Here is a 26262-nt window from a genome sequence, read left to right on the forward strand (position 1 = left end):
TGCAAAGGGTGAGGGTCAGGGGTTGGAGGATGAGAGTCCATTCCCTGAGACATCTCTTCTCGGGAGCTGTGGTGTCCCATTATATAACACTAAAAAAGCCCCTGGGCCAACATTCCTCAATTTGTAGTCCAGAGGAGGAGGACTGTGATCAGGGAGGCAGAACTGAAGAGGTACCAGGCTGGCTGGGTAGTGCAATGCTAACAGGCAATAAGGTAATGTTCAAGGCTGTGAAATGGTAGGGTTATCATCGGCTGTTTTAACCTTTTCCACCCGTGCGGTCCATCGGCGGACCGCAAATGACATTACGTCATAAATCAATCTCTCCAGACTGTTTGACAAAAGTATCGTTTTATTTTTCAAACATATTCATATTCAAGTATAAACATCATAATAACCATGTCACAACGGGATGAGCAGTTTTAGATGAGCGTTGGAATTTTTCAGAACGACACTTCCCAAAAGCCTCTATGGGGTTTCAAGCTTCATACTTCTGGATGCATTTTTTTAATAACTCTTATTATTCAGAATAATAAACCACAACACTTAACGTTATTGGCATATATTGAAGCACAGTTAGTTTATCTTCCCTATTTTGAGCATGTAGCAACAATTAAATTTGAAATTAGTTTCAAAACGGTTGCACCCTGATCAAAATAAAAAAGCTACTGTACGTACTAAATCCAAATTGAACTCAGCCATTTGAAATATAAGATTTGGCACAATCCATAAATGTGCGAATTGGCTATAATAAGGTACCGTACTTTTCGCACTATAAGCCGCACCTGACTATAAGCCGCAGCAGCTAAATTGAATGATGTGTACATATATAAGCCGCACTGGACTATAAGCCGCATGTGTTTTAATGTTTAATTACCATATGTAAGGAGTGGAGCCTGCTGCTTAATTTGACTCAACACGGGAAACCTCACCCGGCCCGGACACGGAAAGGATTGACAGATTGATTGCTCTTTCTCGATTCTGTGAGTGGTGGTGCATGGCCGTTCTTATATTGAGCTTTAAGTTCCCACCTCTACAGAGAATGACTCCCATTGGGACACAATACTGTCGGACAAATAACATTAACTCATTTACAAGTTGTATTAAGTTTAGCAAATAAGGGAACAAATAAATAACATTTCAATGAAAAAAAAAAAGCAATATTTCGATTTTCGGGTTTTGTCCACATATAAGCCGCACCGTTATATAAGCCGCAGGGTCGAAAAATGGGGGAAAAAGCCGCGGCTTATAGTCCGAAAAGTACGGTAATTTATAAGCCTGCTATTCTATATTCTATAATAATATTTCAAATTGCATTGGTCTGGATGTGAGAATTCAGTACTGTATCTACAAAACCTGTTTAATCATCTTCGCTTTATTAATTTCCTTAGAATTATTTAACACATGATCTCAAGAAGGGACTGAAGGAGTTTTTCATGTATGGTCATTATTAGCATGGTGTTATTCACTGTCAAAGATGCAAAGAAAAATCATAATTAATATTCTCCTTTGTTTCATCACAATTTAAGCAAGTCTAGTAATAGACACAATATTTCGTAGATTTGCCGTTAGTCGACTATTAGTAAAAAGAAAAAGAAAAAAAAAAGGTATACGATTTTTAATTTTTTTTTATCATTCCATTTGGGCTGTGGGGGGTGCTTAATGTCTGAAGGAGTCGACTGAAGGCTTCTGCAAAAGCATGCAATTGGTCCACTGATGGATACATCTTGATATTTGTCTAGTCTAGTGTGTTCATTAGATGGGTGAAATCCTGTTTCAGTGCCTCTGTGCCTGTTTTCGTAGGAAGTTAGCCTCTGGTATGCGTACCATTAGCGTTAGCCACGCTTCTAGGCCTCTTTTCTTTTGGAAAAAATGATAAATAAAAAAAATTGTTTATTATAATTATAATTATATGGGATGCTCGATATTGGCTTTTTTACCGATACCGATATACCGATATTGTCCAACTCTTAATTTCCGATACAACCGATACCGATATATGCAGGGTTTCCCCCCCCCCAAAAAATGGAATCATATCAGGTAATTAACATTACATATATCTTGTTGTGGAATTAACACAACATTATGCATACTTTTGACAATAAATTAAATCAGAATTTGTTCTTACTTGCTTGCCTGGGTAAATAAAGGTTATAGAAATGTTAAAAAAAAAAAAAAAAAAAAAAATTTAAACCGATAGATATTTTCCGATATCACATTTTAATGCAGATAACGGCCGATAATATCGATAAGCCGATAATATCGGACATACCTATTTAATTTTTTTTTACTAAGAGGTTGGCAGTCAACTACAGCACCTTTCGACAAATTTGGTCAACTAATTGACTAATAGGGGTCAGCCCTAGTGGGTTCTGTGTGTGTACATATATCATTGTGCAATAAATAAGACCAAGTGGTTTCTAGGAGGGTAGGGCAGGTGCCTGAGCTACATTCCATGGAAGATTTTCTACTTGAGCTTGATCTTGCGATGATACACTTTGCATTTGCATTTGATCAAGTGGTAAAAACACTTGCATTTGATCAAGTGTTTTTTTTTTTTTTTTTTTTTTTAACAATAAAAAACATTTCATGGAGGTTTTAATGTAAATTCTCTGCTCATTTTGTGCCCGTCTATAATTATGCCAATTTTGTGCTCATTTTATGTCTATGTCTATTTTGTGTCTACATCACTGCTGTGAAGCACGGCAATTCTTGTATGAAAAGTGCTATACAAATACAGTTTATTATTATTATTATTTGTTTTTCGGGGGACAGATGTGGCCGAGCTCTCAAGACACAGAACACGTTGTTAAGCAAATTTACATTGATAGTGTGGGTTTCCTACCACAACTACACAACGTCTACCATCCTCCTGGTGAGATATGAACCAATGGTTCAGAGACTCACCTGATGGCTGTGATGAGACTCTTGATGGAGTCCGACACTGTGCGAGAGTGACCGGCCAGGCCTGACCACATGGGCGGATCTTTCGGGTTGATGACCAATGAGCGAGCAGTCTTCAGCAGGTTGGTGGAGCTGTCCAGCATGGAGCATGCCGATTGGAGGATGGGTTCCTGTGCCGCAGAGCCCTGCAAATAAAGAAAGAAAAAGGAAGAAATTCCAGATCTTTTCAGATCCCATTCTAACTAAAATAAAATAAAATAAATATGGGTACATTAGCCAAAATACATTTAGAACTCATGGTTAACTGTCACATCCTGCCAGTCTGTGTGTGGAGCACTTAGTCAAATATGAATCAATATGTAAATAACAATATCTTAAAAGGGAATGCCACCCATTTATTTGTTCTTCCTGTGCCCCATCTGGAACACCTGACCCAGACGTGTTTGCAGAAAAGGAGAGGCTTGAAGTAGTCAAAGATTTTAAATACCTCGGAATAACCTTGGACTCAAACCTCACCTTCAAAAAACAGGTAAAAAAAAGTCACACATGCCGTAAAATTTAACATTTAAATACATCCGACACTGCCTCAACATGGAAACAGCCAAACTTTACTTCAACTCAGTAATTATGTCCCATCTGACATACTGCATAACCAGCTGGTCTCAGACCTGCAAAACCACATTGACACCAATTCATTCAGTTCATAAACAGGCCCTGAAGATGTTGGACAAGAAACCCTTTCGCCACCACCACTGTACCATCCTCCAAAAACATGCCCTGCTAAACTGGAAAAACATGCTGTAACTAAAAGATGCCAGCCTGATATATAAAATCCAACACGGTCTAGCCCCACCACCTCTCACAGTTTTTAACAGAAAGCAGCAGGTTCACCAGAACAGTGCTAGAGGGAAATTTCATCATCCCAGGGAGAAAAAGCGCATTTAACAAATCAGCCTTCTGGATCAGAGCTGCAGAGTTCTGGAACACCATCCCATCACACATCCGCAGTACTAATACACTCAGGTCCTTCACACTAGGGCTGCAACGATTAGTCGACATAATCGACGACGTCGATTATAAAAAATCGTCGACGAGAAATTGTTGCGTCGATTAGTCATAAAAAAATTTTTTTTTTTTTTTTGTGCACTACCTATCTTTGTGAGAGTGGCTTCTCAGGGTTCCAGACAACATCATAACATGATGATCCCATAGCAAATTTTGGACATTGAAAACATTGTTCCCCTGCAGGAGATGATGATCAGACTAGACACACAATACATTACACACGCACTCCTCTCACTCACACACAGCGATCAGAGTAAGACACACACATACACACTCCTCTCACTCACACACAGCGATCAGAGTAAGACACACACACATACACACTCCTCTCACTCACACACAGCGATCAGAGTAAGACACACACACATTCACACTCCTCTCTCTCACACACAGCGATCAGAGTAAGACACACACATTCACACTCCTCTCACTCACACACAGCGATCAGAGTAAGACACACACACATTCACACTCCTCTCACTCACACACAGCGATCAGAGTAAGACACACACACATACACAAATTACACAGTACACACCTCTCACTCACACAGCGATCAGAGTAAGACACACACACAAATTACACAGTACACACACTCCTCTCACTCACACAGCGATCAGAGTAAGACACACACACATACACACACACACACGGACTCCTCTCACACACAGCAAACAAAAGTTATTTAAAGTACACTTCCACTTTAATTTGTATTATTTAATTTATTTATCTTGTTATGAGTGATTGCTGTATTGTTCTTCAAATACATTTTCATTTAAAGTGGCTTAAAGATCCAAATTCAAATGTTTCATGAGTCATTATTTTAATTTGCTATGGGATCATCATGTTATGATGTTGTTGTTTGGTCCTGACAAGAGTCTCAAAGTCTGGGGTGATGGTAGACAAGCAACTCTGAGGTCATGCTCAATGTCCAATCTGTTCCTCTGCTCTGTCTTCAGCTGGACCAGAGCTGAGAAGCCACTTTCACAAAGATAGGTAATTAAAAAAAAAAAAAAAAAAATCATTTTTTTTTGTTGTTGTTGTTGTTTACATTGGTTTTCGATTAGTCGACTAATCGAAAAAATAATCTGCAGATTAGTCGACTACCAAATTAGTCATTAGTTGCAGCCCTACTTCACACACACACACTCAAATCATGGCTGTTACAAAATCAGGTCTGTGACCATGACCTAGGGCTGGGCGATATAACGATAACGATAAATATCGCGATATATTTTAATAATCGATATCGAATATCGAAATTAAAAAAAAATCAAAAAATCGTTTTTTTTTTTTTTTTTTTACCTGCAACAGGGCAGTTTTAAAACCAGAGACAGTGGACAGACTTGTCTTTCTTGCCTGCAACTTAAAGTAATGGCTTTGCTTGTCCAAATGACAATACTGACCAAATTGAGATTTATTTTTCTCTTGTCCATTTATTTTGTTTGCTTTCTAATTTAAAATACAGTTTGAAACCGTCTGTACACAGTAGGCTATGTGTGCTAGCAGAACTAGACTCCAGTCACGAGTCACGGTGCACATGTGCGGTGGTTTGTCCACCAAAAAAGCGCCAAAAGATCAAAAATAAACAAGCAGAGCCAGAACTGTTCAACTCCTCTGGAGCCACAGCCAGCAGAGAAGCCGGTTTACTTTCGCTTTTAAACCAGCTGCAGCCTGAGAACTGGAGTGTGAGGGGATGTAACACTAAAGATGGCGGCAATGACAAAGAATTGCTGCAAAATAAACATACCGGTACATCTGTTAAAAAAAAAAAAAAAAAAAAAAAAAAAATGAATACTTATAACAATTCGATAATTATCGATATCGAGAAATATGATAACATTAATTATCATATCTTTATCGCGATATGATTTTTTTCCATATGGCCCAGCCCTACCATGACCCTTAGCGAGTCACGTCGCAGTCCAGCTGCCCGGCCCCCGTATGCTTGCCCACTAGCCTGACTGTCTTGATTGTGATTATGTGGTTATGTGATGTATGATTATGTATGTGTGCCTGCCATATGTGTGCCTGCCTATACAGTGTTTATACATGTATAGCTTTGATTTGTCCCTGTACACTGTTTTTTATAGATGCACGAATGCCTAGTGAGTGAATGTACAGAATATGTTTTAAACGGTTTTTCATTTATATTAGCTCTAATGTGCTTCTATGTTTCTTTTCTGGCTTAAACATCTAGCCCAGGGACTACAACTGAAAACTAGCAACCCTGCTAATGTTGGCATATTTACAGTTTTAAATTTGTATTCATTTATAAATGTATAACTGTTGATTGATATGCACTGTCCCTGATCAAATATTTGTATTTTTTGTATTTATTTATTAACAAAGAGTTAAACAAAAGTAAAACAAAATAATACATAACCATATTGTGAAGGAGAAGTTATAAGCCTAGAGGCTCATCGAGAACTTCCCCTGTTTTGTAAAATCAAACATACAAAAATATACATATTAGTATAGTTTACTCATACCGGTATTATACAAATAAACTGAGTTAACTAAACTAAACAGGCAGTTTTTGTAAATCCAGTGATTATACTTAACAAAGCTAGTAGTGGACCAACACTGGTGCCACAGATGGTGCTGCTATGCTGCCAATTCCAGAGGGGAATACCACAGCATGTTTACAATTCACCTGTTATGGTCAAGGACAGTCCAACCAATATCGGTGAACGGGAACACATTTCTCCCGAAGCCAGAAACAAATGACTTAAAATCTTTACATATCAAATATCAAGATGTCACGTGACTTCTCCAATCTGGAAAATGTGACCTTGTTAAAATAAGTCCGGAGCTTCTCAGCAGTCAACGAACAGGAACCTGATATTAAGAACCCATGGAATGTTTGTTTGAATTTCCATATTGAAATTAGGTTGGTTCTAGTATGGCTTAATTCTTGGAGTGCTGGAGTTTGTGGAGCGGAGTGTTTACCCGTGGCCCCTTGAGTGGACTCACAGTCACCTTTACTATCTCTACTTTGGTTCACGTCCACACATATTGGATAGGTCTGTCCTGGACCATAGGAATAGCAGCTGTGAATTCTTGTATGAATTGAATGGTAGTGAAACCTATTTAATTTGACAAAGTTGAATAGAGTAGTAAACTAACCATTTTTGCTATATTCCTGTACAATATATTCCTTGGTGTTTGTATAATTACCGATACCAATCTTTCTTTTACAGTGGTACAGTAAGCTAGCATGTGCTTCCCCTAAATGTACCCAATAATGAATCTTGAGTTGGCTTTAAACGGCTGTATAAGAATCTCCTATTGGAGGGGCAGGTTTGCAGTAACCGATTTGGGTGATGAGGCCATACTTGGGGTGCCTCAGGACAAAGTGAGTGTGTGTGTGTGTGTGTGTGTGTGCATACCTCAGCACTGATCTGAGCAGGGACACTGGCAAACTCTGGGTTGGAGGCAAATGTTGTCAGGTTTTCCACAGCCTCAATGAGGGGCGCTGTGGCGACGCCACACTTGTTCCTATTCTCCTCTGAGAAATCCCCATCTAGTGCCTAGAGGCAGAGAGAAAGAGAGAGAAAGAGAGAGAAAGAGAAAGAGAGAGACCAGATGCAACAGATTCGCATTAGCTGTGATTCTGTGTAGTCACAAAAACGTGGAGAGAAGGGCGGTTAGGTGGCGTAGCGGAGATTGCGTTCGTCACCAACCCCGGAGCTGTGAGCTGGATTCGCCTGTTCGAATCCAGCTTACAGCTCCGGGGTTGTCACCAGCTTGGCTGGCCGTTCACACTAATACAATTGGCTGTATTAGAGGGTGGGAGAAGCTGGCGGGGTGGGTCCGGGTCGTTGTAAACAGCGACTCCTACAGTTCGGTCGGGGCGCCTGCTAAGCGCGGATAGGACCTGAGGGGGATAGTGTGATCCTTCCACACGCTACGCCCTCTCGGGGAGGATCCGCGCTGCCGGGGGAAAAGAAGCGGTTGATTGGCTGGACGTGTGTCGGAGGAAGCACGTGATAGCCTCCACTCTCCCAGATGATCTGACTGTGGGGGGTAAGTGCGCAGCGACCAGGAAGGGGATTGGGAATTGGCATACGACTAACATTGGGATGGGAGAAAATCGGAGGAAAATGGAGGGGGAAAAAGATTAAAAAAAAAAAAAAAAAAAAAAAAAAAAAAAACGTGGAGGGAAAATACATCTAGAACAAGATGACAACAATGAACAACTATATTGCATATAACTACAGACAACAGAATTCTACTTATATATACATCTTATTATTACATTTTAAGACTTTTGCTAATTCTCTCCTCAATCTCCCAACTGTTTGTTTCAAAATGGCAGTCTGTACTTAAATGTACTCAGATCATGGTGGTATTGTCTAGTAGTAGTGATCATGGTTGTATTGTCTAGTAGTAAAATGGATCATGGTGGTATAGTCTAGTAGTAAAATGGATCATGGTGGTATAGTCTAGTAGTAAAATGGATCATGGTGGTATTGTCTAGTAGTAGTGATCATGGTGGTATTGTCTAGTAGTAGTGATCATGGTGGTATTGTCTAGTATTAGCGATCATGGTGGTATTGTCTAGTAGTAGCGATCATGGTGGTATAGTCTAGTAGTAAAATGGATCATGGTGGTTGTTACAAAGGGTCAGATTAAACCGAATATATATATTTATTGCTTGAGATCCCTTGTATAATATTTGTATATCGTTTGATATCCCTTGTATATTCTTTGTATATATACACGGAATATCCCTTTACCTGGGTACAAACCAGACCATAATATTCGTTCTCCTATTGGACAGCGACCCCTAGGCACCAACGGCCATACCCCCAATGGCAAGTTCAAAGGCAACGCCAAGGCATGTCTCAACATGTCCAGGTTTGCACAGTAATACGAGACAGAACTGAGGTTGGCACTAGATAATTCACCTTACGTATAAATACGGCGCAGGTGGATACAGCAGCACCTAGCACTAAAACGTTGATGCCTTCACCACGAGACAACGTGCCGTGAAGTGGGCAACTTTGCCTCTGAATAGAGCCTTGAGAACCGTGTGCGAATAGATTGCTAAAGTGTCAGAGTTTAACGCAGTATCGTTGAGTTCGACTTATTCTAATGTGAAGTAATAGTCTATCATTTATAGTGTATCGTGCGGCTACCGTTCTTCAGTGACCAGCATTACCACCGGTTCGTCGTGTATATATAGCTAGTGCACTTATCCAGGCTGGGCGGCCTAAACTTGTGCCACCACCCGAGGAGTCCTAGACGAGAACCGTTGGATATGTACACCGGAGAACCTACACCGGCGACTGCAGAACCTTTTTCTGGTTGGATTATATTGCTTTGGTACCGTGACTGCTGGAGCAGAGAACCGTCTACCCCACTATCGTGTGGGATCTACCCCAGTGAGGAGCATCCCTCGAGCCCGCCTCTAGGAGGAGGCTGGCTAGCTTTCATCCATGCTGTCGGGCATACTGGATTATAGCTGTTGCTTTGTCTACCGATCAAGGGAGTACTGCACTGGTTCCTGTATCTGGAACCTCGTTATTCCTCGTTGACCCAGACTTTGCACCCGAACATTCCTCTACCCTGCCGGCTTACACCCGGAGGGAACCCCCCAGTGTCTCCAGCTGGTACTAGTGTGCCTTATGTAATTGCTATGCTACAGGTGGCGTCAGTTTAGACCCATCTTACTATTCTCATTGACTTACGCTCTTGACCTACTTTACGTGTGTTCTTCGCCTTACAAGCGCGAGTATAATTTTCCCATTTTCTATATTTTCTCCCATCCCAATTTCGTATCATCCAATTCAACCCTCCCCTGTCACGAACGCTGTTTCTTGCCTCCCACAAGCCGGCTGCAATGTGGACTAAGTCATACATAGCACAAGTCCCCTCCGGTACTTGAGGTAACAGCAGTCGCATCTTTTCACCTGCGCAGCTCGATCTCTCAGTGTCGAGGAGTAACGCGTGGGAGGCTCACGCTGCCCCCGACACTTCCTGATTCTACTGCGCAGGCGCACCAACCGACTTGTAGGAGTCGCTTGTTCACAACGTTCGATCCCCACCCTTCAGTTTTCCCTCCCCGTAATACGGCCAATGTGTATTACTGCGGACGACCAGCTAAACTGAAAACAATGTGGAGAGCTGGATTCGAACACGCGAATCCTAGCGTCTCCACACTGGTGGCGAGTGCCTTGCCCACTACACCACCTAGCCGCCGCGCGAGTATAATTCTCAATCTGTAACTTAACGTTGCTTGCTCTGATAATAATAAATATCCTCTAAATAGAACTTTATGTGTCATTGCCGTATTCTTGTGTGGGTGTTCACCATATATATTCATGTACTGTATGGCCAGTAATTAAAGTACATAACTAAGTAGTGGTTTAATAATACCATACTCTCAATACAGTCAGGGAATTGTACCCCTCAGTTACAGTGGTATTGTCTAGTAGTAAAATGGATCATGGTGGTGGTATTGTCTAGTAGTAGTGATCATGGTGGTATTGTCTAGTAGTAGTGATCATGGTGATATTGTCTAGTAGTAGTGATCATGGTGGTATTGTCTAGTAGTAGTGATCATGGTGATATTGTCTAGTAGTAGTGATCATGGTGGTATTGTCTAGTAGTAGTGATCATGGTGGTATTGTCTAGTAGTAGTGATCATGGTGGTATTGTCTAGTAGTAGTGATCATGGTGATATTGTCTAGTAGTAAAATGGATCATGGCTGTATTGTCTAGTAGTAAAATGGATCATGGAGGTATTGTCTAGTAGTAAAATGGATCATGGTGGCATTGTCTAGTAATAGACTGGATCATAAGATAAGATATCCCTTTATTGATCCCCTTGGGGAAATTCAGGCGTCCTAGCAGCAAGGGGGAGGGGGGAGGGGATACAGGGGTACAGGTATACATAAATATAGGCAACTATAGTAAAGATAAAAATAAGCAGTGTAAACAATAGAATTAACTCTGAATATAAGAATATGAGCAAGTAAACAGTGTAATCAAAGGTACAGATGAGGGTATGTATGCCATATCAGATATATACATTACAATAAATACTGTATGGGCAATAAACACTTAGAATCTGAATATATACTATGAGTAAGTAAAGTATACAGTATACACAGGTGCAGTATACATGAGGTACCCTAACTGGCATGATATACGTCATACGTTATACGTTGTAGTCTGTGCAGTTTAGGTGGTAGGAGTCAGACACACTTAGTGATCAGAATAGTGGTATTGTCTAGTAGTAGACTGGAGGCCGTTTACCTTGATGGTCTTCACCAGGTTGGCGGTGCTGTTGGCCACCTCTTTGGCAGACTGGACAAAGTGCCTCTTGGCCACAGGGTTGGCTGCCGTGGAGGAGGCCAGGCGGCAGGCGTTGCATAGCGCAGAGGTGTGCTTGGCCACGATGGTGGCTGCCGAAAGCACCTGGGGAGAGAAAATATGCCCAGGTATATTCGCATATCAGTGATATTTTTTGTGTGGGATTTAAATTCGCATGTTGTATTGATAAAGCTGTATAAAATATGGCTCGACTTTACAATAGCATTATTACAATGTAGTACAGTTTTCTCTGAAAATTAGGGCTGGTTGATGTGGCCAAATTGTCATCACGGTTTTCTTTTGTCACAGTATATTCTATTATTGAATGATATTTAGCTTTTCAATTACAAATGACAATGTGGTGTGACTTTGTTTAATTGCATTCCATGGTGTGGCTTTCATTCTAATTGGCCGAATTCTCCTTCAATTTCCATGGCAATGCATTATAATACTGCAACAATGTGCATTTCTAATATTTACTGGATAGGAAAAAAACGATATTATTGAACATACAGGATACCTCCCAGCCCTACTGAAAATGACAGAACAAGGTAAATATTATGGCTCAATATACCTGGGAGGGGCTGCTGTCTGGGTCTACGAGGTTCTGACAGGCCATCTGGATGGCCTGATTGGCTCTGGCAAAATGGATGGGGTCCACCAGCCCTTGACGGCCCGCCTGACTTCTGGGGTCGGACACACCCACCAGGTAGGAGGCCTGCAGGTCACAGACATGGTATTTGGTGTTGGAATATCATCAAATGTGGAAACTAAATAAAATAATAATCCAAATAAACAGCATGCGAAGATCAGGGCCCTCATTTAGCAACAATGCGTAGAAAGTGTTCTATTTCCGTTCCTATGCACGGAATTTAGAATGTGTGTACGCACAGAAAAATCGGGATTTATCACACATGCGTACACAGGTTCTACGCACACCTGCAAGTACTCCGTGTTGATAAATGCCACTTGTTCTACGCTCCGTGCTCGTGCACGATTTTAAGTATTTGCATATAGAACCGCCCGTAATTAACCATATACGGTAATGAAACACCCCCATGGAATGTAGAATAATGGACTAAGCGGACTTGAAACTTCACTGCGAGCGAGTCCTCCGTGATCAATCTCGCTGTCAGTGAAGTTTCAACGGAGGTCATCTATTCTAACCAACACATTGAAGCTAGAAAGCATTTCGTTGTGACATGACACACAAAATAATAGTATTTAACTTTTTATTTTAGGTGGGTGTTCTGCCGCTGCGTCTGCCACCCCCCCCCCCCCCCCCCCCCCTCACCGAGGTCTAACCAACGAATTCAACGTATACAGCATTTCCCGTTGTGAACAATCTTATTTGGAAACATGACACACAGAATAATAGCATTTAGCGTTTTATTTTAAACAATATTTAATTGTATGATTATAAATATTTTTTGAGAATAAATAAACCCAATGAAGTTGTCAAGTTCACAGAAAACTCCACTGAGGAGGAAGGAGCGTGTAGACTATCTTCGGTGCGCCGGGAGCCAAGGATGTTGACTGACCCAGTCCTGCTACAGAACCAGCACATTGACAGAAATAAATGACAAGCTGACCCGACATTAAGCACTGTAATGACTGAAATGAAATCAATTTCAGCAGGCCAACACTGCGCTCTACAATGCCTATTGTGCGCTCCGTGGTTTTGGTCAGAGTCATTATGGCTTCAGTGGATAACCCTGATCTGCATTTAAGTGATGTTTTAATTATAGATACCCCAGTAATAACATTACAATTGAATGAAATACAATTAGGCCTGAATGAGTCGTGTTTCACCCAGCCACCGGCAACGGCATTATCAGCCAAAATGCGCATCGCAGATTATCTGTACATTGACCGAGTGGAATCCCGTTCACATTACTGGATTTGTTTATTGATGGAGCTTTGAAAGCTACATGGGTACAGTCTATTGCTCCGATGATGTTGGGTAACCTGGCGTAAAATCCTCTCTTGGCCTCCTGTTATTGATATATGGATATTGTATGTAGTTGGGGGGGTTGGGGAAATTACGACATCCAACACTGCGTTTTGCTCCACGCTCCAATTTGGGTCTCAAATTGCGGTACAAATCAAGGAGGTGTCTCGGGTAGCGGACTCTAGTTAATATTTTATGTTCTCTCTGCAATTAGACTGTGCATCATTCATTCATTCATCCCTATCTGCTATCTCTGAAAACAGTTCCCCGCCGAGTGCAGTCAGTGCACCCCGTAGTATTCCGATAACGCTATATAAACCATGCTGCATTCATTCGGAAAGAAAGACCTATTCCAAATGCTATATTTATAGGGTTTGACAATAATTACACTACTGTCGCTATTTTACAATGAACTATAATGAATTACGGGTCATATGAACACGCCAGTAATTGAAACTAATGTACGAAAGCTTATTTCCGCGTTGCAGTATTCATATTCTACCACTGGGCGCCAGGTACGCATGGTCTGAGCTGTGCGTAGATATACTAGGGTTTCCCATTAATTACCTAGACTGTGGCGGCCCGCCACAGTCTAATTAGTCCCGCCACAGTTGTATAATGAACAAAAAAATAAGTATATATAAAAAAAATTAAAAATAAATATAAAGTTTGCCAATAGGGATGTATCAGTAGTATTAGCAGTGGTAGTAGTCGTAATAGTAATCCACTATTTATTTTTCTAAAAAAATAAACCAGTTCAACACAGGTAACCACTTTTGCTTAATTTCTTTGATGGCTCAAATGTATGCTCTAGTGCAGGGGTTCCCAAACCTCTCCTCGAGACACCCCAGCCATTCCATGTATTTGTTAAATTCCAACACCAGCACACCTGATTCAACTAATAAAGGGCTAGTTAAGTTGAATCAGGTGTGCTGGTGGTGGAATTTAACAAATACATTGAATGGCTGGGGTGCTTCGAGGAGAGGATTGGGAAGCACTAGTCTAGTCGATTTTGTGTTTTGAGCACAAAGTTCATCATAGATCTAGCTAGGGATGTCCCGATCCGATCACGTGATCGGGATCGGCGTCGTTCACGTGCTTTTCAGAGGATCGGGGATCGGGAAAAAATAATAATAAAAATCGGCAGTCAAAAAAAGAAAAATTTTATTCAACAAACATGACCATGTCCACGTCTTAAACTCATACGGAGGCCTTAGTTTTGGTTTTAAATTACATATAATATATCATCATTAATGTATTTATTGTCACACAGAGGAGAATAATTCTCCACAACAAACACATTCCCCTTTAATTTTCACCGTTGCAACAAACACATTCCCTTTAATTTAGACGCTACACGCTACACGCTCGACCACATCACAACAACAGTACAACACGTCGCTCCCGAAACACGGTTAATATCCACTGACTTGAGCAGCTAGACTTAATGTCAGAGGTTTGGAACTAAGCATTTTAAAATAGAAAGTCAAGCCAGTTGCAATGTTAGCAAGGAGGACAGGTTGGAGGTGAAGTTTTCAGACTAACTTTCACCTGGAGGATAACGTTACGTGACTGAGGATTATCGTCGGCGTTTCAGACCAGAATGGACCATTACGTAAGTCGAACACTGAATGTATACTAATGTGCAAACATATATTGAAACTTTTAATATTTCTCATATGAAGCAGAAGCACATTTCTCAGGGTGAATGTAATAACAAAAGCCTCCGCTCTCGCGCCCCGGACTATTATAGGCAACAGATGGGCTTGTCTCGCTCTGCCAGTTTCTGACAAAAATGCGTCAAAATTGATTACTAATGTGAAAGATCGGATCGGAAACGATCGGATCGATAGATATTTAAAATCACATGATCGGGATCGGATCGGAAGCAAAAAAAGGCGATCGGGACATCCCTAGATCTAGCCTCTTTATTTTGCTTTCAAAGTGCACCAGATTGATGCATTTAACTTTAAACTGTACCAAAAAAAATAAAAAGTTCCGGGGGGGTGCGTATGCACCATTGATAAATGAGGGCGCAGGAGAGTTCACTGGTCTATTACCTACTATTAGACTGTTACCGTCTATTACCGGTAGACTGTTACCGCCTATCAAGACTGTTATCAGACTGTTACCATCCATCAAGACTGTTATCAGACTGTTACCATCCATCAATACTGTTACCCTCTATCAGACTGTTACAGTCTATCTAGACTGTTAGCATATATCAGACTGTTATCACCTACAGTATCAAGACTGTTACCATCCATCAAGACTGTTACCACATATCAAGACTGTTATGTTTATCAAGACTGTTATGTCTATCAAGACTGTTATGTCTATCAAGACTGTTATCGTCTATCAAGACTGTTATCGGACTGTTATCGTCTATCAAGACTGTTACGCCTGTTACGGTCTATCAAGACTGTTATGGTCTATCAAGACTGTTACGGTCTATCAAGACTGTTACCGTCTATCAGAATGTTACCTTCTATCAGACTGTTGCTGTCTATTGTGACGACCCTCCCCCACATTGTGTTGGCTTCCTCTGCTCTAGCTGGCAGAGCAGAGCTGGGGAAGGCTTGTCAAGCTAATTGGGGCACACCTGGGCCGGTGTGTCCCAGGCAAGATATCAGAGAGAGGCTGCCTCTGATCTCTGGCGAACTAAATCAAATCAAATCAAATTTATTTATAGGGCCCGACAACACACGTTAATGTCCCCATGGGCCGTACAGGTCTTCTTTAAACAAGTCAAGAAGAAAACATAACAATAAGTCAAGAACAGAACAAGAACACCATAAGGTCCAAATTTTTTTAGATGAATGCAAATAAATGAAAGAATGCAAGCACTCCCAGACATACCCCACGCGAAGGTAAGGAAAAACTCACTAAAACCTAACAATAGGGAAAAAAGCTCCACAGGCAGTGTGGAGGAGAGAAACCTTAGAAGGGCCATTCAAGGGGGGGATCTCCCTTCTTAGATGTTGGTGATAGTAGTGTTGCAGACGGACAGTTGGTAAGCATGCACTCATGTGTGTAGTGAAACACAGATGAGTGCATGCAATAGCAACTGAACATAACTGAACTCCACACATATTTTGGTTCCTTTGGTTGATTGTTTGGTTGCCGTCTTTGGTTAATTTGTTTTGGTTGCTTTTACACCTACAACATTCATGCTGCACTTACACTCATCCACACACGATACTCATATATATTGGCTGCCTATCAAGACTATGATAAAAACATTCACTTTATGGAAAACATCTTACCTGTCCTGCTGCCTCAGTGAGACCACACAGGGCCTTGGAGGCCACGCCCACACACTTTCCAAACGCTGACACATCTCCGGTCTTACAGTTCTGAGAGATGCCTGCCATGGACTCTCCCAGGACCTGGCCGGCCACACCGAGGGAAGAACAAGAACAGCAGAAAGGATGGGATTAGCAAGTAAATCTGTTGCATTCCTCAGGCATCTCACACTCTCACACTCTCACACTCTCACACTCACACTCACACTCACACTCACACTCACACTCACACTCACACACTCACACACTCACACACTCACACACTCACACACTCACACACACACACACACACACACACACACACACACACACACACACACACACTCACACACACACACACACACACACACACACACACACACACGTAGGATTGATAGAAGTGGATCTGTCCTAGTATGTCATCTAGAATGATCAGACGAGGACAGGCCAGTGTTGTCATAATACCATTCCACATCCCACTGTCAAACATCTCTGCCAAAAGAGGAAGTAAACCGACCAGTTACCTCTGTTATACTCTTATTATTTTCCCTTAATATATTGAATAAATAATATTATATTCAATGTATAAGAACCAAAAATGTGTTGGTTCAACCTTATTTGCAGTTTGTGCAGCCTTGTTTATTCAGTGTCCATGAAAACGATGAAGGGTATGGTTTCCTTATGCAAAAAAGAAAGTCTGCTTGATAACTACATTACTGTACAGTATAAGTATAATAAATTAATAAATGTTCAGACAAGCTTCATTTTTGGTTATTTGTGATAAACCCAATTCAAAGTTATAGACACATTTTCTTTCAAACTAATTTGGTTGTGGATGTCCATATTTGAAAGAGATTTTGGCTCTCTTGGGCAGAGCTGTTTAGCAGGCTGTGAGGTACAGGCGTAGAGACAGCTCTGCTTAGGAGTGTGATCCCAAGCTCAACCCTCTTTTCCTGACTCTCCAATAACGAATGCTGCTTTCCTGAATTTTCTTCAGCACACCCAATGGCTTCCATGGAATTTTTATAATGTTGTCCAAAAGAACCAAAAGGATAGAATGTTCATCACAGCTGCCCCTGGAATGTTCATCCAAATGATGCCTTTAACATAGTAACTCATCAACTCGTCAAATTCGCATGCACCAAAACCAATACCAATTTCCATGACATTCTAAACCTTATCAAACATTCAATGGCAACCATTCTGACATTTACCAGCCAAATGACCAATCCAGAATGTTGATCCTCCAATCACAACTGTTGCTTCCCTCGGAACAAACTTCATTGTGATTGGAGGATCAAGACAATCGGGCTCGGGCTTGAGATTATTAGATCACCCATTCTATCTATTCAAGCCACATCCACACATGAGGAGAACAGGTGGTGATTGGCTGGTTAGGGCTGGCTGGCTGACCTTAGAGTTCTCCATGACGCTCTCGATGCAGTCGAAGTAGGAGAGGTCACTGACTGGCTCGTTAGGGTTGTCCAGCATTACTCTGACTGCCTGGGAGAAGAGAAGAAAGAGGGGGGGGGGGTTACAGCACTTTAAAGTCATGCATATGAATAACATCCCCATGAGAGCATACAGAATAGTGAGTTACGACAACAGAGATGGTTTTTATTTTCCCGTCTCAGACTCCTTCACTAAAGTAGTAGAGAAAGCATAGAGGCATCAACGATCTATTATTTCACATGAAAGCATTTATTAAAAATTAGTATTTTTGTAGATCAGATGCATTTATAAAAAGACAAAAGAAATGTATACATAAACATACTTCAAAATAAACATTCCTTTTATAATCTCATAACTTCTGGTGGATCTAAGTTCTGTTCATAACCAGAGATGACATAAGTATACAAACAAGCACATCCACACACACAAAAAGCTCCCGTTGAAAAGTGTATCATCTAGTGAGAGTAGTAACGTGTCATGCAGCCAAGCTCTTCAAGGCACTTCAATGGGTCTCATTCCCGAAAATTTTTCAAAGATATATTCTGGAAGACTTATCTTGGAACCACTGAGACATAATCAATGACAAGTTCACTCCGAGTCCTGAACGTGCTGGTAATATGTCTTAAGTGGCTGAAAAGGTCGCACAAATTATATGATCTGATATCTGCAAGGGCGGCTAGGTGGTGTAGTGGGCAAGGCACTCGCCACCAGTGTGGAGACGCTAGGATTCGCGTGTTCGAATCCAGCTCTCCACATTGTTTTCAGTTTAGCTGGTCGTCCGCAGTAATACACATTGGCCGTATTACGGGGAGGGAAAACTGAAGGGTGGGGATCGAACGTTGTGAACAAGCGACTCCTACAAGTCGGTTGGTGCGCCTGCGCAGTAGAATCAGGAAGTGTCGGGGGCAGCGTGAGCCTCCCACGCGTTACTCCTCGACACTGAGAGATCGAGCTGCGCAGGTGAAAAGATGCGACTGCTGTTACCTCAAGTACCGGAGGGGACTTGTGCTATGTATGACTTAGTCCACATTGCAGCCGGCTTGTGGGAGGCAAGAAACAGCGTTCGTGACAGGGGAGGGTTGAAATTGGATGATACGAAATTGGGATGGGAGAAAAATAGAAAATGGGAGAAAAAGTGGATAAAAAAAAAAAAATGATCTGATATCTGCTTGGAGAATGGCATTCTGTCTTAAACTCGAAAGCGCGTTCCCGTTCAGGTCATTTGCATACAAAACACCGCCTCCAGAGCTCCTTATAAGGCAACTAGTGACGCAGCTGTGTGCAAATGAGTTGGCGGAAGTGCTTTGCGAGTCTTGCGAGCCGCGTGATTACGAAACCTAGCGTCAGTCAGTGCCAATCAGAGAGCATCTCCGAGAAATGCGGCTAGGTTTCGTAATCACGCTTGCGTGCCATCAAAACTAGATTAGATTAATGTATTGGCATCATATACAGCTCGCGGTACACCTGCCGCAGCGCGCGCACACAAACACACACACGCGCGCGCGCGCGCAGTACTGTATATGAATGAAATATAATATATATAGCCTACGGCGGGCGTAATGAATGAACGCAGTATGGCTTATTATTCCATAATTAAGCCTATAGGCTACTGTTCATTCGTAGGCGCACACAAGACTGTCATTTCAGTGTTGGTGTATAGGCTATATAGTGTATTTCAATATAAGTTTAATATTGATTAATGATATATTCGAAGGAATGCAGGTTTATAGCTATATCAACCCCCTCCAATGTACAGTAAATGACCAAGTATGGTTGTCAATATTCCAATGTACAGTTTTGCTTGTACAGTGTAAGTCTATCCCCCACCCACCCCGCCTACCCAACCTCCTCCAACAGTTTCTACGTCAAATGTACTCTCTTTTCTGGACTCTTTTTGTATCACAAACAGTACTGTATTTGCAAATCTGGTATGTCATAAATGTATAGACCTGTAGCAGTACTGTCTATCTGTGTCGTGTGTGTCATATATGTTATGATGAATTGAAAATGGGGGACCCTGATGTAAACAAGACGGAATTCTTTCTCTGGTCTGCATCCCCTTATGTAATTGAGCTGGACTGTACTGTACCCATTCTGCAATCTGTTAATAAAGTTTTCAATCAATCAATCAATCAATCAATCAATCAATCAATCAATCAATCAATCAAACAAAGGTCTGTCCCATTGTATACCAATCAATGGGATACATTGCATGTTGACCTGCATTATTTCAAATGTATATAATTAATCATTAAAACAGATGTGTAACAAATAAGAAATACAAATTCCACAGAAGGCATTAAATAACTATTATTTTCAATCATTTCACAATAATTGCATAATTGTGTTTGAATATCTGAGTAATTAAAGTAATTATACATTTGTCCAAAATAGCTGGTTCAGATATGGTTAAGCAGCTGCCCTGTGATCAGATGAATCCATATTATTTATTTTTTCCGACATCAAATGCGTAATTTCTTATCGTACAAATATTGTCATATTTATTTTAATTATGATTAAGTAATTAATTCCAAGGAGGCCTGTAGCGTTGACGTGAAGGAATCACTATGAGAACACAGTCTGTCAAGTTATAATGACATTTTAAATTAGTCAATCAATCATGAGATTTGATCGTGGCTGAGAGCAGATTTAAGTGTGCTCCTCAGCACTCTTAAATCTGCTCTCAGCCACGATCAAATCTGATCTCAGGAAAATTTGGGGACTCCCACTCCCAGCCCTAATATGTCTTAAATGGGCCGAAATCTGGCTAAGACGAAATTTTTAGTCGTAACTTCGTTCGGGAATGAGACCCAATGACTATATGAACATGCGCCGGTCTCTCCTAAAGCTAGAGATAGAGATAAAGAGAGAAAATCCTCACATTTATGATGTCACCTGGATGTAAAATCTGGAGCTCTTGCACCCAAATGAGGTTTAAATTCTGCTTCAGAACTGTTAGCAATAGTAATACTAAGAATATAAAATGCATTTAGGTGTTAAGGTCAAAGGTTTGTTTTCTATGGCTCCACAAAGTCCCCCGTCTATTTCACATCCAGATGGCATAAACAAATTCAAGGGTTCTCTCTCAGATCTTTAGTTTTAGGAAAGAGAGGTGCATGTTTGAGAATATATTTTTTGTTGCATATGATTTAATCCAGAATTCCATAACGGTCTGTACTGGAGGCGGGGAGATAACAGAGGAGAGAGCAGAATAGTCACTCCTGTATTATTCTCTCACTGTACTTCTAGTGATGAAAACATTAGTGAAATTAAAATATTCCCCATTTCACTGGGTCCCCCTGGAACCCCCTAAAGTACCCCACTTGAGAACCACTGACTTAATTGGTCTATTGGACCAGTTTCTCAGAACAGGATACTCTTTCTTTTCCACTGTTTCATGGCTAACTAGGTTATTCTGCTCCTTGAAATAGCTTCTAGCTCGTCCATCTGCACCTGGCAAATGAGCCTGTATTGAATAGAGTCCGACTAGTCGATATATCGGCCGGTTTTCTTTATATACTGTATACAGTCGGGTCCATAAATATTTGGACATTGACACAATATATTCACTCTGTACACCACCACAATGGACTAGGAATGAAACAATCAAGATGAGCTTTAAGAGCAGACTTCCAGCTTTAATTTGAGGGTATTTACATCTAAATCAGGTGAACGGTGTACATGTGCACCCCCCTTTTTAAGGGATCAAAAGTAATTGGACAAACTAACAATCCATAAATAAAATAGTCACTTTTAATACTTCGATAACAGCCGGAAGTCTGGAACCAATAGACAAACTGGGTTTTGTCCCTGGTGATGCTCTGCCGGGCCTCGACTGCAACGGTCTTCAGTACCTGCTCATTCTTGGGGCATTTTCCCTTCAGTTTTGTCTACAGCAAGTGAAATGCATGCTCAATTGGATTCAGGTCAGGTGATTGACTTGACCATTGCATAACATTCCACTTCTTTGCCTTAAAAACTCTTTGGTTGCTTTCGCAGTCTGCTTCAGGTCATTGTCAATCTTCACTGTGAAGCGCCGTCCAATGAGTTCTGAAGCATTTGGTTGAATATGAGCAGATAGTATTGCCCGAAACACTTCAAAAATTCATCCTGCTGCTTTTGTCAACAGTCACATCACCAAAAATACAAGGGAACCAGTTACATTGGCAGCCATACATGGCCACGCCATAACACTACCACCACCAGGCTTCACTGATGAGGTGGTAGGCTTTGGATCATGAGCAGTTCCTTTCCTTCTCCAGACTCTTCTCTTCCCATCATTCTGATACAAGTTGATCTTTGGCTCATCTGTCCATAGGATGTTGTTCCAGGACTGTACAGGCTGTTCAACCGTTATACCACCCACTCCTACGCCGATATGTCTGTGATAGGCCAATATTGGCAAACTGGTTAATCGGTCAGGCTCTAGTATTGAAGCTGACTTTACCTCCAGCTCTCTCAGGGCGTTGTCACACTCCTTCTGGCCAGGGGCCTGCTGGGTACACAGTGTGATCAGCTGGTTGATGCTGTCAGTCACTGCTCTGGAATGACAAACACACAAGAACAAGTGTGTGAGTGTGGATGTTGTCCGTGCGTGCGTGTGTGAGTGTGTGTGTGTAGAGTGAAAGACAGTTGTTTGTGAATGGGTCTATTTGTATATAGAATAGAATAGAAATACTTTTATTATCCCGAGGGAAATTTGACACTGCAAATCGCTCAACATTTAAACATTTAGCCAGAACAGGTCACGAATAAGAATAACAAAACAAATCAAATTGCCTAAGATAAGAGTAGAATAAAAATGGAATAAAATATACAGTAAATAAATACAGAAAAAATATACTGATGTCTACAGTAGGTGTAATATTGCACAGTGCTGTTTCAAAACTAAGAGTCCAGGAAGATGGTAACTGTCACTCTGTGCTCAGTGATGCAGTGAGGCACAGTGATGCATTGTATAGTCTGATGGCTGTTGGAATGAAGGACTTCCTGTGCCGTTCAGTGCTGCATTTAGGTAGTGTGAGCCTGGCACTGAACATGCTCCTCCTGTCAGCCACGTCTGTGTATAGTGGGTGGGAGGGGTTTTCCCTGATGGCCTGGAGCTTAGCAAGGCTCCTCCTCTCCGCCACCCTCGCTAGGGAGTCCAGCTCCACCCCAACCACGCTACTGGCCTTCCTGACCAGCTTATCCAGCCTGCTTGTGTCCCCTGCTCTCAGTCCGCTGCCCCAGCAGGTCACGGCGCCCGCCACCACCGACTCATAGAACATCCTCAACATCCTTGTACAGACAGTATACAGTGTGTGTGTGTGTACTGTATGTGTGTACATGTGTCAGGGATTGTGATTAAGTGTATGTATAACATAAAGACCAAGTGAAAGACCAACATAAAAAGGATTCTTGCATGATATTTGGTTGTGTATACAGGGTGTGTGTACTCTGAGCCCAGACATTCCTCACGGGGGAAGGATTCTGACTTGATGCTTCAAATGACCTTAGACAAGGTAGAATGGAAATACTGTACAGCTAATTTGATAATGGGAAACAGGGCAGGATTTGCCTCTCAAAAACAGGGTTTCTCGTGACTGAATTAGTAATCCAATTTAGGCAAAAGTAATTTAATTTGAATTTCTATAGTTTTTGTAATTACTATAAGTGCCATTTAATCACCACTGTTTCGACAAAGAGAAAGTGGAAGCCTCTTCAATGCAAAAAAAGTGTGCAAGTATCACTATTGTTATCAGTTTTCCATCGATGGTGAAGTTCCACCCCAGTCAAGGATTGCATGTGTACATAAGGTGTAACTGAGGGGTACAATTCCCTGACTGTATTGAGAGTATGGTATCATTAAACCACTACTGAGTTATGTACTTTAATTACTGGCCATACAGTACACAGTATATATGATGAACACCCACACAATAACACGGCTTAACAAAGAAAGTCCTGTTTGGAATATTTATTAGAAGAGCAGCAATAGTAGATTACAGTATTGAGAATTAGGGTCGCGCTTGTATGGCGAAGAATGTGCATGAATAGGTCAAGAGCGTAAGTCCATGAGCATATTACGATGGGGATAATTAATACCACCTGTAGCATAAGAATTATATAAGGCACACTCGTAGGTCAGCTGGAGATACTAAGGGGGTTCCCTCCGGTTGTAAGCCAGCAGGGGAGAGGAATGGTCGGGAGCAAAAGTCTGGATCAACGAGGAATAAAGAGACTCCAGGTACAGGAGACGGTGCAATAATCCCTTGGTCCTTAGACAAAGCAACAGCTATACTCCGGTATGCATTGCAGCATGGATGAAAGCTAGCCAGCCTCTGGGTCCTAGAGGCGGGCTCGACGGGGCTCCTCACAGGGTAGATCCCACACGGTAGTGGGGGTAGACGGTTCTCTGCTCCAGCAGCCACAGTACCAAAGCAATATAATCCAGCCGAAAAGGGCTCTGCATTCGTCGGTGTAGGTTATCCAGTGTACATATCCACACGGTTCTCGTCTAGGGCTCCTCGGATGGCGGCACAAGGTTAGGCCGCCCAGCCTGGATAAGCACACTAGCTCGGTACAATGAAACGGTGGTAATGCTGGTCACTGTAGAACGGTAGCCGCACGATACACTATACATAATAGACTATTACTTTATAATAGAATAAGTCGAACTCGACGATACAGCGTTAAACTCTGACACTTTAGCTATCAATTCGCACGCGGTCTCAAGGCTCTATTTAGGGGCAAAACAGGCCCACTTCACGGCACGTTGTATCGTGGTGAAGGCTTCAACTTGTTGGGGTAACTCACTGCTGTATCCACCTGCAACGTATTTATACGTAAGATGAATAATCTAGTGCCAACCTCATTTCTGTCTCGTATTACTGCGCAAACCTGGGCATGTTGAGACATGTCTTAGCGGTGACTTTTAACTAGACATTGGGGGTATGGCCGTTGGCGCCTAGGGGGTCGCTGTCCAATAGGAGAACGAATATTATGGTCTGGCATGTACCTAGGTAAAGGGATATTCCGTGTATATGTACAAAGAATATACAAGGGATATCAGACGATATACAAATATTATACAATATATCTCAAGTAATAAATATATATATTCGGTTTAATCTGACCCTTTGTAACATAAGGGCTAGCCATTGGAGCTCCAAATTTGCCTATGCATAGTTTCAAATGAATGCAAAGAGTCCTGTCACAATGACATTAAGAAACGTCACACTGGAACTCAAACGTCACTTCAAATTGATCCTCTGTGCCTTAAGTCTTGACTGCACACTTCCAACGCTTATGGAGATGACTTTCATCAAAATGCTCTTCATCACAGTCTATCAGGCGTGTTGGGAAAGTATGTAAATGTACAGAAATGGAAGACCTGGCTTGGGGCTCAGGAATACTGCAGAGAACATTACACTGATCTGGCCCCCGTCAGCAGTGGGAAAGATGAGGCGAAGCTCAGAGAGACAGCAGGTGGAAACCTCAGGAGCTTCTCCTGGATCGGTCTCTACAGAGAACCTGACAACATCACTGGCTGGAAGTGGTCAGGAGGTGGATATGCATCATATGTGGCCTGGGCTGATGGAGAACCAAATAACATGCACTATGGGTACTATGGTGCTATCAGCAGGACAACTGGATGGAAGGATGATGGACCAGGACAATGGTATCAATTCTTCTGCTTGAATATGATGGTGGTGAAAGAGGAGAAGACTTGGGAAGAGGCTCTGGAGTACTGCAGATCCCGTCACACGGACCTGGCCAGCCTGCTCTCTGAGAGCGAGGTGCTTCTGGCCCAGAGGGAGATCCAGAAAGAGAAGACTGAGCATGTGTGGACCGGTCTGCGGTACCTGGCAGATCGCTGGCTGTGGGTGAATGGAGATGACATGCTGTACGAGGCCTGGCCTCAGGAAACACACCAGCACCAGGTCTCACATAATGCCTGCTTGCACTTGATTTATTTAATTTAATGTATATGCATGAAGGAAGTTCTTCACAATTAATAGATTTTATGCATACAATAATTATTTTCCTATGTAATATTTAACATTGTATTATGTAAAAGCAAATCTAAGAAATGTCATATTGACTGATTATTATTATTATTATTATTATTATTATTATTATTATTATTATTATTATTATTATTATTATTATTATTATTATTATTATTATTATTATTATTATTATTATTATTATATAACATGTCCACCATCACCAGTGCCCAGTCTGGAGCCGTCTCTGTGGAGCGATGACCAAAGAGGGACTGTGGGAAAGCTGGGACTGACTGCC

The 26262-nt window shown here is 41.6% G+C and overlaps 1 protein-coding gene across 1 annotated transcript in view; it reads right to left on the reverse strand.

The window, feature by feature from the left end:
- LOC311247127 (talin-2) overlaps positions 1 to 26262 on the reverse strand; it is a gene marked incomplete at its 3' end in the record, with an annotated part of 264901 nt that overhangs the window by 102949 nt on the left and 135690 nt on the right. Inside the window, exons 31-37 of the mRNA XM_084337443.1 lie at positions 22424 to 22517; positions 17938 to 18027; positions 16507 to 16629; positions 11864 to 12007; positions 11233 to 11394; positions 7359 to 7499; positions 2905 to 3086 (exon numbers count right to left, since the gene is read on the reverse strand). Coding sequence (XP_084193569.1) covers positions 2905 to 3086; positions 7359 to 7499; positions 11233 to 11394; positions 11864 to 12007; positions 16507 to 16629; positions 17938 to 18027; positions 22424 to 22517 — 936 coding nt within the window. The remainder of the gene's footprint in view (positions 1 to 2904; positions 3087 to 7358; positions 7500 to 11232; positions 11395 to 11863; positions 12008 to 16506; positions 16630 to 17937; positions 18028 to 22423; positions 22518 to 26262) is intronic.

The sequence above is a fragment of the Notolepis coatsorum genome (genome assembly GCF_963971535.1).
Source record: "Notolepis coatsorum genome assembly, chromosome: 20".
Classification (NCBI taxonomy): Eukaryota; Metazoa; Chordata; class Actinopteri; order Aulopiformes; family Paralepididae; genus Notolepis; species Notolepis coatsorum.